At 38.2% G+C, this 13771-nt stretch overlaps 1 protein-coding gene across 3 annotated transcripts in view; it reads right to left on the bottom strand.

Moving 5' to 3' along the window:
* Positions 1-2965: 2965 nt before the first annotated feature.
* Positions 2966-13771, bottom strand: part of LOC106881265 (17S U2 SnRNP complex component HTATSF1) — a 100467-nt gene continuing 89661 nt past the window's right edge. For all 3 annotated transcript variants that reach the window (XM_052970269.2, XM_014931586.3, XM_089356851.1), the window contains 2 exons: positions 13074-13163; positions 2966-10021 (listed from right to left, as the gene is read on the bottom strand). In XM_052970269.2, the coding sequence (XP_052826229.1) occupies positions 9731-10021; positions 13074-13163 (381 nt within the window). In that variant the 3' untranslated portion in view covers positions 2966-9730. The remainder of the gene's footprint in view (positions 10022-13073; positions 13164-13771) is intronic.

Here is a 13771-nt window from a genome sequence, read left to right as displayed (position 1 = left end):
CTGTGATGGCAATAAAACAGAAGATAAAGCTTTAAATTTTATTCTTTCTGTGCGGCCCGGTACTGGCCCGCGGCTTGGTCGTTAGAGACCCTTTGTCTGAAGCAAAACCCTTACTTTTCTTTAAGACTCCTACACTCAACAAATATTTTGGTGTAATTTCGTCAGGTATATATAAAACACTTTAACCCATTAAGTCCCACTGTCCTATAAATAGGACATTAAATAAGCTATATCACATTGTCTCAGTGTCCTATTTATAGGACACCGAGTATTTCCATTTCTACTTGAAGTAAAGGAGTTTTAATAATTAATTTTTTCCTTTTAACCTCTTTCGATCATCTGTAAAAAAATTTAAGTACTCTGGGACTTAATGGGTTAAACCTTACAAACACTACAAATCTATAACTTTATCCCATTGGTGGCTTCGCATCCTTCTGCTTTTGTCCTACTTCGTATTATCAAATTGAACCAGCTTGAACCATAGATTCAAGTTCTAGGCTTGTCTCCCCTTCCATAATTTTGTTTGAAACTATCTGGACTGTATTTTAAAGTTGTTTTTTTTTAACTTATAATTTTTGACACGAGACAGATTTTGACACCAGATCCTGAAACAAGATAGATAGACCTTGACATCAGATTCCGAAACCAGATAGTTATTCTCATAACCAACTTGTATCGAAAGCTATAGTCATTTACACTCGATGTGTGTATGTGTATTTATACAAGCGCAAGCGTGGCTGTGTGGTAAGAAGTTGGCTTCCCAACAACACGATTCTGGGTTCAGTCCCACTGCGTGGCAATTTAGGTGAGTTTCTTCTATAGCTTAAAACCGACCAAAGCCTTGTGAGTGGATGTGGTAGACAGAAACTGAAAGAAGCCTGTTGTGTGTGTGTGTGTGTGTGTGTGTGTGTGTGTGTGTGTGTCTGTCTGTGTGTGAAGCTGTGCAGTGACTGAGTTCAGTTCCACTACGTGGTACCTTGGGCAAGTGTCACTTACTATAGCTTCAATCAATCAAAGCCTTGGGAATGGATTTGGTAGGCGGAAATTAAAAGAAGCCCGTCATATATATATATATATATATATATATATATATATATATATATATATATATATGTATGTATGTGTGTGTGTGTGTGTGTGTGTGTGTGTGTGTGTGTGTGTGTGTGTGTGTGTGTGTGTGTGTGTGTGTGTTCTCCACCACCGCTTGACAGCCAGCATGGGCTTGTTTACGACCCTGTAACTTAGCGGTTCGACAAAAGAACCACAAGAGTGAGTACCAGGCTTAAAAATGAAAATAAGTAGTGGGGTCGATTTCACGGTGGTGCTGCAGCATGGCCGCAGTCTAATGACTGAAACAAGTAAAAGATAAAAGATATATATATATATATATTATACATGCGCACATGAAAGTTACAGATTATTATACAAGTGTATATAGCTACACACGATTTGCAATTAAACATAGAAGGAAAAGTACTCAAGACACTTAAACAGGCCATCCGCTTCTCTCCCCATTTCTCTTTTCGTCAGAAAGCCTTTTATCCTAAAAGCTTTATATTCCTCAAACCAATGTTCTCTGACACTCACTACCGTCGACTTCTTTACCTCTGGTTTACGATATTCAGTTTTTTAAGCTTTCTTTCTGTCAATCAACATCTTTTGAACTCGTAGGCCCATTCTTCTTTGTTTGTGTAGTCCCTTACGCTACGATGGCTTGAAGCCTTGTTTGGGACAAAACCGTATGAAAGATAAACAAAAAGGCACTTCTACGTGGTTAAATATAGCTGCCAAATCTCACTCAGATCACCCTTTCTCGTCATTTCACGTCCGCTTTCCATGCTAAGGAAAGTGTGTAGAGTGTGGTCGTCTCAAAAAGCAGATCGGGTTTCAGCTGCGCAGGATTGTGTCGAAGACGAAAACCTTTTGGAAGACGAAAACGGTCATAACAGGTGACGAATCGTGAGTCTATGGCTTCATCATTTGGATGTGCGCGTATGGGTATATGCACGTATGAGTGTGCGCGCGTGTGTGGATATGTATACACGTACATGCACGGTTGCATATGTGCATCTATTGGCGTATATGTGGGTGCGCATGTAGTTTCATGCGTGTGAGTGAGCATATGCATATAGGCACATGTACGTGGGTGTGCGTGCACGTATGTGTATGTACTTGTGCGCATACGCGATTGCTATGAGCTTTTTTACTTCTTTACTTTTCAGTTCCCCCCCCCACTTCGGTTTTTCCCCTTACTTAACGGTCATTCTAATAGCTATTTTGTCTTAATAACGATTAATTACATAGTAATTTCCCTTTGTTTAACAGTCATTTTCATAGCATACTTTGATTGCCTAGATAACTGAAGAGATGCCGGAGCAGGTTTCCGCCCCGACGTTCGAAACTCGGAGTCTTATTATGGCAACCGAATAATTGTCACATATTATATTACAGATGAATTCCTCTATTTACATAATATCGAGGTCTCTTTCATTCTTTTGTTGTCTTACCACTACTATTAATTACTATTAATATATATATATATGCGTGTGTATGTGTGTATATATATATTATTATTATTATTATTATTATTTGATTGAATGCCACGCATCCATTTCCAAGTAAGTTTATACACACACACACACACACACACACACATATATATATATATATATATATATGTGGGTAATCTGATACAAAGACAATGTACAAAATTAACAACACAAAAGACTCAGCAGATTTGTCCCAAGAATAAACTGATTCCAGTACATTCATGGCATTCTAAGCATTTGAAGAGAGGACATCAAAAGGAGAGTGTTAATAAATGAGATTAAATTACTGAAAATGTCTTAATTAGCAACTGTTAAAGCAGAAATAACAGAAACATGTAAAATCTGGGTAAAAAATATAAAACATGAATCGCAGGAGGCATAAAAAAACCCCAGAAAAAACAACTGCAACAAATGGGGAGTGTTTGAAATGTTTAATATCAGAAACGTTAACACCTCACAAAGCAGCCTGTGCTCCAGAATGGCCGTATGCACCTGTCAGCTGTCATCAGTGACCTTCATTTACTGCGATCACTTAACGCCGATATAGTGAAAAGGGATACAATCAATCAGAAATAGAACCAACTCTCAATTTTGAGGGGGCAAATTCAGAGCACGGCCAGGGGCAGATAAGTGATAGGGGCCAGAGCCAAATAAGGAATTTAAAAAAATTTTTCTTTTTTTTTTTTTTTTAAAAAAGTCAAAGGATTATTGTATTTCATGGGATATAAGACGCACATTTTTGCAAAACCAAGAAAGTCTCTAAACGATCACCCCAGGTCCCGTATGCAAAGTTGGCCTTCTATTACATACTAAATGCACTAAAATAATGAATATGTGCTGTTGAAATTGGGGTGCGTGTAATGTGCTGCCCGTGCGTCTTTTATGCCAATCAAATACAATAGTTGTTTTGCATATTTATGTTGTGTGAGTGAGATCTTTGTCCAGTTGTAACAAAGTTTCAAAGCAACTCGCACACTTACAACCATGAGATTTCTGTATGACTGCAGCATATAACAGCTGCAGCACAGACATTTGCCCATTATTCAAGTATTTTTTTAGTCACTAAAATAGTTGCAAATCCTGTATAAAGCTTTTTAACAGACTTTTGGTTTATTATTTGCCCGTAGTTAAATGTGGAAGTCCAAAACAAAACGTTAACAGATTGTAGCATTGGAAATGACTAGTACAAGAACTGTGGTGGGGGGCGGGGTGAAAATGGCTGATATAAAAATAAAAAAAACTTAAGGATGATGGTGAAAAGCAAAGGGTGGTCATTTTGGATTGTGAATATATGGAAAATCATTATCATCATTTAATGTCCATTCTCCATGTTGGAATGGCGTGGACAGTCTGACAATTGCCAGCAAACAGGGGAGCTGCACCAGATGCCAAATGTCTGTTTTGGCAAGGTCTTTCTACAGCTGGACGCCCTTCCTAACGCCAGCCACTTGACAGAGTGTACTGGTTGCTTTTTACGTAGCACCAGTCCAGGTGCTTTTTAACAGCCGACCTGTAAACTTTCATTAACCGAACATCAAAGACATTTTATTTTATGACAAAGTGAATAATGGGTAGATATATATGTCACCAGACGGTATATCAAAACGTGTGTGTGTGCGCGTATGTGTTTCTGAGAATCAAGACATATATTTGTGCATGTGCGTATATGTATGTTCAAACATGTACATGCATACACATACATTCATACACACACACATATATGTATCGAAGTTTCGTGTGTATGTGCTTATGTCCATGTGAGTATATTCAGATTGTGTCACATTCACAGATGTGCATTCGTCTGAGTGTCTCTATGTGTTCCAGTCTGCCTTAATGTGCATCTTTATCCGTATGAATTTGCATATATACATCTGTGTGTGCGTGTGTGTGTGTGTTTGTGCATACACATTTGTGAGAGTCTGTGTGTATGTGAGAGAGATTATTAAATAAAGCTGACAGAAACTGTTGCCTGTAGTTCCAGTTAATAATAATAATAATAATCAATAATACCTTTCCAAATCTTTGACACAAGGCCAGCAGGTTCATGGAAGGGGGTAAGCCAATTACAAAACCCCCAGGGCTTAACTGGTTCTTATTTCATCAACCCCAAAAGGATAAAAGGCAAACTTGGCCTCGGTGGAATTTGAACTCAGAACATAAAGACGCACATAATGCTGCTCAGCATTTCGCCTGGCATGCTAACGATTCTGCCAGCTCACTGCTCTACTAATAATAATAATAATAATAATAATAATAATAATAATAATCCTTTCTATCATAGGCACAAGGCCAGGATTTTGGGGAGAGGAGAACAATCGATCACATCGACCCAGTAGTCAACTGGTACTTAATTCCTCGACCCCCGAAAGGATGAAAGGGAAAGTCGACCTCAGCGGAATTTGAACTCAAAATGTAGCAGCAGACGTAATACTTAATAATCCTTTCTATTAAAGGCACAAGGCCTGAAATTCTGGGGGAGGGGATGAGTCAATGACATCGACCCCAGTGTTTTACTGGTACTTAATTTATCGACCCTCAAAGGCTGAAAGGCAAAGTCAACCTCGGCAGAATTTGAACTCAGAACGTAGCGGCAGACGAAATACCGCTCAGCTCACCACCTTAATAATGATAATAATAATAATAGAAATAGAAATTATAATAATAATTATCCTATCTACTATAGGCACAAGGCCTGAAATTTGAGGGAAGGGGGTACAGTCGATTACCTCGACCCCAGTGCTTGACTGGTATTTAATTTATTGACCCTGAAAGGATGAAAGATAAAGTCAACCCTGGTGGGATTTGAACTCAGAACGTAAAGACAGATGAAATACCGCTAAGCATTTCGCCCGGCGTGCTAACATTTCTGCCAGCTCACCGCCTTGATAATAATAATAATAATTATTATTATTATTATTATTTCAAATTTTTGCCACAAGAGCAGCTTGGGGGAGGTGGGGATGAGTCAATTAGATCGACCCCAGTGTTCAACTGGTACTTATTTTAACGACCCCGAAAGGATGTAAAGCAAAGTCGACCTCGGCGGAATTTGAACTCAAAACGTAGCAACAGGCGAAATACTGCGATGCATCTTGGCCAGCATGCTAACGATTGTGCCAGCTCGCTGCCTTCATTAATAATAATAATAATAATAATAATAATGATTTTTAACATAAGCACAAGACCACATATTTTTAAGAATCTGGTGCTGTTGGATATATCAGTTACTGTACTTGATTGCGATTTGAACTCAGAACAAGAAGAGACGTAAGTAAATTGCAAGGCATTTTATCCAATGCTCTACCGATTCTGCTATCCAACTTCCTTTCTAATAATGATCATAAATGTGTCAAAGCAAAACACACCAGAGTCCAATTAGGAAGGGAATCTTTTAATGAATGATGGGCAGAAAACTAAAACGAGAGAAGGAAGACATAGAGGGGGAAGAGGGGGGAATGGAGGGGGAGAGAAAGATTTGATGTATTTTGATGAATGTGGGGTGGATTAAAGGAATATGAAAGAAATGGGGTGCAGAAGAGGTGGGGGCAGAAGAGGTGAAAGAAATGAGTGAGTTGGGGGTGGAGGGAGGCAGTGCAGTGTTGATGTAACGAGAAAGTGAGGAGAGAAGGGCCAGGGTTAAAATTGAGAAGGGATGGTGAAAAAGTCATAAAAGAAAAGAAGCAACTTGTAAAGTGTGTGTGTGTGTGTGTGTGTGTGTGTGTGTGTGTACATAGATATATAATGAAGAAAATGAAGACAATGGTGAAGGAGGGAGGAAGAGGAGGAGGGAGGAAGAGGAGGAGGGAGGAAGAGGGAGGAAGGGGAGGAGGAGGAAGATGAAGAAAAGAGATAAGAAAGAAGGAAAGAGAAGAAAAAGAACTGCAAGAATCAGAAAGAAAAAGAAAAAGAAAAAAAAAAGTAGTGCAAAAAGGAGAAAAGTGATGGGGTGGGGTGTGGGGAGTAGAAGAAAAGAAGAAGGAAGCAGAGAGGGAAAGAAAGGAAATGGTAAAAAAAGATGAAATGAAGAGAAAAAAAAAGTGGAAAAGATGGAGGCCGAAGATAAAGACCGAAAACTTCCAAGTCAGAACTGAGAAAACGATAAACAGATAATAATTCTCTCTTTCTCACTCTCATTGAAATATATTATTATTATTATTATTATTATTGTTATTATTGTTATTATTATTTATATCATCATCATCATCAACATTTAACATCAGTTTTCTGGCAGGGTTGGACATTTTGGCAGGAAGTGGCAAGCCAGAGAGCTGCACCAGGCTCCAATTGTCTGTTCTTGACATGGTTTCTAGGACTGGATGCCCTTCCTAATGCCAACCACTTCACAGTGCACCAGGTGCTTTTTTTTTATATGGCACCCACATGGCTGCTTTTAAACATTACTATTTCTCTTCATCTCGGGTTCCCTAGGGGTTGTATTTTTTCGCCTTCCTTCTTGACTATTCGTAGGTTAAAGGGGCATGCATCATCAGCTAATATAGCACATGTGGTGCACCTTGTCCACCACCACTAGTTCTGGTCTGTTATGCTCTAGCACCTGATCTGTTTGGATTGGGAAACCCAGAGGATTTTGCCAGTCTCTAACTCCACCACTCTCTGTAGTTTATGCTTATAATACGTGTAGCCTATTTATTATTATTATTATTATTATTATTATTATTGAGTGAGAGAGCAATGCATGCCATCAAAGTGACACTGGGGTACAAATATACAAAGCCCATTATACCCATCATGACTACCCGTCTGATAAGGGTACACCAGGCACATGCATCGCAACCATATGTGCACAACATGGTGATCTTATATTAAGATAAACAATGCATGAACTTGTAGCTGGGGCCCTGTTAAAATATTTTTCAGATCGAGTAACCCATCCCACTCAAAAGGTCCCTGAATAAGGGTTGTTTAAGGACGTTGAACAAAACACCCATGTTTCCATATGTGAATTATTCAAACCCCAAAGAATTCCTCTCAGCACAAGACTATGATACTCCCCAACTACTCCCGCTCATGATCAGTGATGCACATATCATCAGCCACTAAGGGACATGCTCAACTGGTTAGGGGTTAAGCAACAGACCAGCAAGTCTGAGCAGAATATCTGCTGTAGCCCATCTTTTATACCAAGACCAAACAATGTACATGATAACACATCCAATCAGTTACAATCAAAAGACATGAGAGCCATTTCCTGGAACTGCATCAAGGCATTTATTATTACTACTATTATCATCTTTATCATTGTTGTTGTTGTTGTTGTTATTATTATTATTATTATTATTATTAGCCCCTTTTGTTGCCATATTTCTGTTCAAATAAGCTGCCTTTGTTCCAATTTTGAAAAGAATGAAGAACTTTGTAAAATCATTTTTCCCATGATTAAAGCCGAAAAAGTAGACCATAAATTAATAAAAAATTTCAATGAAAAATTGGGTCCTTTTTTTTTTAAAATTCAGATCCCTTTAAAACAGGAAGTTTATGTCACAGAACCAAGAGCAGCCCCAGGTGAATTTTGTATCAAAAGAGTTAATCTAGAAGGCAAAAGCTTGTTGACAGAATCGGTAGTGTCAGACGAAATGTTTGATGTGATGTTTCGTTCCATTCTTTTAGATTCTGTATTCAAATCCTGCTAAAGTCAAAAACTTTGCCCTTCGTCCTTCTCAGCTGAATTCAGCAAGGAACAATCAACTTAAACTGACCGGTGTTGTTTTTTGTTTTGTTTTTTTTTTGCTTTTGCCAGAATCCAACATCATCATCATTGTTTTATCCATTCTGAGGTCAATAGCTTCAACTAAACCCTCCCATTCAAACTGATGGCCTTGAGCCTAAATGAAAAACATTATTGTAGTAGTAGTAGTAGTAGTAGTAGCAGCAGCAGCAAATGGAATTGATTAGCAGAAATGATTTGGGCGCCAGAATAATACCTTGTGGTATTTGATCCAGCTCTCTAAATTTTTAAGTTCAAACCTTGCTGAGGGCAAATTTGCCTTTCATCCTTTCAGGGTGTAGATAAAATGGAGTACCAGTCGAGTACAGGGGTTGATGTAATCAATCACACACTTCTCCTAAAGTTGCTGGCCTTGTGCCAAACATTTTAAACAGGCATTATTATTATTATTATTATTATTACTATTATTATTGAGTGAGAGAGCAGTGCATGCCATCAAAGTGACACTGGGGTAAAATATACGAAGCCCATTATACCCATCATGACTACCCGTCTGATAAGGGTACACCAGGCACATGCATCACAACCATATGTGCGCGACATAGTGATCTCATATCAAGATAAACAGCGCATGACCACGCAGGTGGGGCCCACTTAGAATTTTCTTCAGGTCGAGTTGCCCATCCTGTTCAAAAAGTCCCTGGGGTTGTTTAAGGATATTGAACAAAACACCCATGTTTCCAGAGGTGAATTATTCAAACCCCAAAGAATTCCTCTCCACACATGGCTATGAAGCTCCCCCACTACTTCTGCTCGTGATCAGAGAAGCCCACATCGTCAGCCACTAAGGGACATGCCCAAGTGGTTAAGGTCAAACAACTGACAAGCAAATCTGAGCAGAATATTTGCTGTAGCCCATCTTTTTATACCAAGACAAAACAATGTACATGATAACACTTCCAATCAATTGAGATCATAATCCATGAGAGCCACTGCCTGGTACTGCATCGGGGCATTATTATTATTATTATTATTATTATTATTATTACCCCAGTATACAACTGGTACTTAATTTATCGACCCCCAAAAGGGTGAAAGGCAAAGTCAGCCTTGGAGGTGTTTGAACTCAGAATGTGAAGACAGACAAAATGCTGCTAGGCATTTAGTCCAGCGTGCTAACGATTCTGCCAGAACACTACCCTTTATTATTATTATTATTATTATTATTATTATTGTGCAAGAAACAATTATTGTTATTCAACTTTAGTTGCTGTAAGCTCATAAAATTGTCAGTTCCCCGTTCTACTTACGAAGAAAGGGAGCACGGATGGTCAGCAAGTAGTAGATAGGTAGATATATATATATGTGTGTATATATAGCAAGTGGTTACATACAGGCTTTTTGTCTCTTATCATGTGAAAAAAAAAAAAAACCAAAAAAAAAAGACAGCACACACCTCGGAAACGAAGTGTCAGAGTCGTGAAATGGCTGAGTATCAAGTAGAAGCTGATGGTGTTTCGGACACTGATGCAAGCTCTGTTTTATGTTCCCCACCTGCCTCGTTTGAAATCTTCGATGTGGAACCTTGTTGGAGGAATTGCTGCCATTTATTCAGACGGTCTTGCCGTTCTTCTTCCGTCTCGGCAATGTCGAATTTCTCTTTGCCATCCCAGGTCTCAGCTACGATCTTTTTCTGTGCAAACCACCGACCATTCAAAGCCACAATACATTCATCGGCTTCTTCGGGTTCTCTGAAAGTCACTGATATCACACCTTTGTGGTTTCGCTACAACAACAACAAGAAAAACAAGCAAATAAATTTTGCATCAACAGGTGTCATACTCTTTCTCTCTCTCTTTTACTCTTTTACTTTTTTCAGTCATTTGACTGCGGTCATGCTGGAGCACTGCCTATAGTCGAGAAAATCGACCCCAGGACTTATTCTTTCTAAGCCTAATACTTATACTATCGGTCTCTTTTTGCCAAACCGCTAAGTTACGGGGACGTAAAGACACCAGCATCGGTTGTCAAGAGATGGTGGGGGGACAAACACAGACACACAAACACACACATATATATATATATATATATATATATATATATATATATATATGTATATATATATATATATATATATATATATACACGGCGGGCTTCTTTCAGTTTCCGTCTACCAAATCCACTCACAAAGCTTTGGTCAGCCCGAGGCTATAGTAGAAGACACTTGCCCAAGGTGCCACGCAGTGGGAATGAACCCAAAACCATGTGGTTGGTAAGCAAGCTACTTACCACACAGCCACTCCTGCGCCTAAATTTTTTATACATATACACACATATATACACACAAGTGTCTTCTACTATAGCCTCGAACTGACCAAAGCCTTGTGAGTGGATTTGGTAGACGGAAACTGAAAGAAGCCCGTCGTATATATATATATATATATATATATATATATATGTATGTGTATGTGCATGTGTGCTTGTCCTCCACCACTGCCTGACAACTGGTGTTAGTGTGTTTACATACCCATAACTTAGTGGTTCAGCAAAAGAGACCGATAGAATAAGAACGAGGCTTAAAAATGAATAAACAAACAAATAAGTACTGGAGACAATTCGTTCAACTAAAAATTCTTCAAGGTGGTGCTCCAGCATGGCCAAAGTCTCATGACTGAAACAAGTAAAAGATAGAAGATAAAAACGTTTGCTGTATTTTACCTTTCCCTATCAACATGATAAAGGGTATCAAACTACAGTGTGGTCACACCTTCCGCTAGAAATAGCAGCCAAAACCCTCCTCAACTCAAATCCTATAAGTCTTTAAAAATTAGGACTATTAGACAATGTGGGGCTAATGCAGTTTCGCTTCTCTCCTTGAAAAATGCATTTTTATTTTTTTTATTTTTCGGATTCCTACGTTTTAGATATCGGAGATTACGAATATGCAAAAAAAAATGTAGTACTAAACACTTAAACACGAGATGGTCATGAGTGGAATGTCTCAAATTATAGATGCGCTCTATCAGATTATAGATGCGCTCTAGGTCAGGACTGACCTAGGGCTACACGACAACCATTTTCGAATGAGCGGCTGTGAAGTTCTCTTTTTTTAACTTCCTTTCTTTGGTTCTATAGCATTTGAAATGTTAGCTGTCAACTAATAATTTCTATGGCAGATAATTCCTGAAACCATAATTAAGCTTTTAAATTAACCATGTTATTGCTTACGTCATAAGAATTTTGAGAGACACGAAAGAAATCACGGTCGAGTGTAAAGTATTACGTTAAAAAAAAGATCTTGGATAGATAAGGTCGAAAGGTGCCCGTGGGACACGAACCCACATCATTTGTAAACAAAGATTGACGTTCTACCAGAAGATGTGGGTTCGTATAACACAGACAGCCTTCAACTTTTCCATTCAAGAGTTTTTGTTAATCCATTATTTATATGCTATCATTTATAGCTTTACCTCCTTCGAGTTCCAAAGTTAAAAAACGATTTAAAACATGTTATTAATTTAAGACTCCTACAAAAACAAATTACTTTAATATATGTTTATGTGCAATTAAAATAAAAAAAATAATTAATGAAATAATATGCAGAAGTAAAATAAATAAACTGATTAATTAATAAACTGTTGGTTCTCAGCGTTTAAAACTAATTTTTAAAGTAATCTGTGATAAGACTTGTCAAAATAAATTTACGGCGGATGGACAAAGAAAAAAGCAGCCAAGTTTAGGAAATGAATCAAGGGAGAGAACTACGCACTGTTACCCTTAACGAAAGAGACTTGGATTGCGTACTACTACATTAAAATTCTGTGGTCTACGTCCACTCACTTACCTGGGTTTTGGTGTACCCCGGTCAGTCAGTGACCCTTTGACCCTAGTATAAACTTCTATTGCAGAATATAATTTTTACCTACACAAGATGATGTAGTAGGAGCAGCTGGCTGGATTTGAACTTAGTTAATCAATGAATTTCATTACTGCTCAGCACGTTACCGTCTGGGCCACATTTACAGACCCCACGATAACACCGCAATAAATTCTATTCTACAATGATTCTGAAATAATAGTATTAGTATTAGTTAGAGACGCAGGTGTGGCTTCGTGGTAAGAAGTTTGCTTCTCAACCACATGGTTCCAGGTTCAGTCCCACTGCATGGCAACAGAGGCAGGTGTCTTCTACTATAGCCCTGGGCGGACCAAAGCCTTGGGAATAGATTTGACAGACAGAAACTATAAGAAGCCGGTCGTGTGTGGGTATGTGTGTAAAGAGGTGTGTGTGTGTGCACGCGTACATCTTTATGTTTGTATTTGTGCTCCAGCATGGCCGCAGTCTAATGACTGAAAGAAGTAAAAGATAAAAGATATCATAAAAGGAAAACATTCTTTAATTTTTTTTAAATTCAAATAAAAAAAAAAAACCCATTCCACAACAATTTGGTCCAGATGGATTTTATTTTGCTTTTCCGCATTTTTTTTTTTCATTTTTTCAAATGGTATTCTTTATTCTTGTTAGTAAATACCTCAAAGAGAAACTGAACCAATTGGTTCTAGAGTTCTTTGAATTCTTTGAATATTACAGACCACAACCCTGTCATTTACTTCAACATTTTTTATGTTGAGCAGAACAAAAACAGAGCACCCCACCCCCACAAAAAAAAATAACAATAATAATTGAACAGGAGTAACAGATGCTGATGTATACTCAACCAGGACTGAGCTTAAGGTTAAACAACAACAAAACACAAAAAAACAACACAGCACAAACAACAACAACACACACACACACACACATACATACATAGAGGAAATGATATAATAGCACTTACGTCATAAATCACAATTTTCCGGACTTCTCCAAACTTTGAGCATTCACTTTGTACATCATCCTTCAGCTCTCGCAGTAAAGAAGGGTCCTCCTGAAATGAGAGACACATTTCCTGTTAATGAGATGCTAAACCTTGACCCTTTAGCATTTAAACCAGTTATATCTGAACCAATTATACTCCCTTTTATGTTCAAACCAGCCATATCCAGCTTTTCATACTGACCCTACAATGTCATTCCAAAAAGCAATCAGATCAGTCGATCAAATAAGTGAATTCTCATGGATGCATGTGTGTGTGTGTGTCTGTCTGTATGTCTCTTTGTGTCTCCTTGTCGTGACCTCGTGTGTTAGTTGTAAACAAGTGCCACCATAAAACAAGCAGTGTCATTCATTTCCAATGTTCCATGAAAACATGTCTGGTCATGGGAAAATCTTAAAAACTTAATCTTTAAAGATGGAAAATATTTAACAAAAGAATAACTAGCAAGATAACGTCTGCAATGAAATTTTGTGATGCACTACAAACCCTAACACGAAATAAGTTTCAACTGATTGCTATAGGATAATAGGATACTGGTGAGGATTGGTGACAGGAAGGGCATCCAGCCATAGGAAAATCAACTTCAACGAACTGTATCTGACCCATGCAAGCATGGAAAAGTGGACATTAAAACAACAATGATGAAATGATGACATATC

Source organism: Octopus bimaculoides, chromosome 8, assembly GCF_046866305.1.
Source record: "Octopus bimaculoides isolate indiv1 chromosome 8, ASM4686630v1, whole genome shotgun sequence".
NCBI classification, from domain to species: domain Eukaryota; kingdom Metazoa; phylum Mollusca; class Cephalopoda; order Octopoda; family Octopodidae; genus Octopus; species Octopus bimaculoides.
Note: the sequence above shows the minus strand (reverse complement) of the source record. Positions and strands in the feature narration are given on the sequence as shown.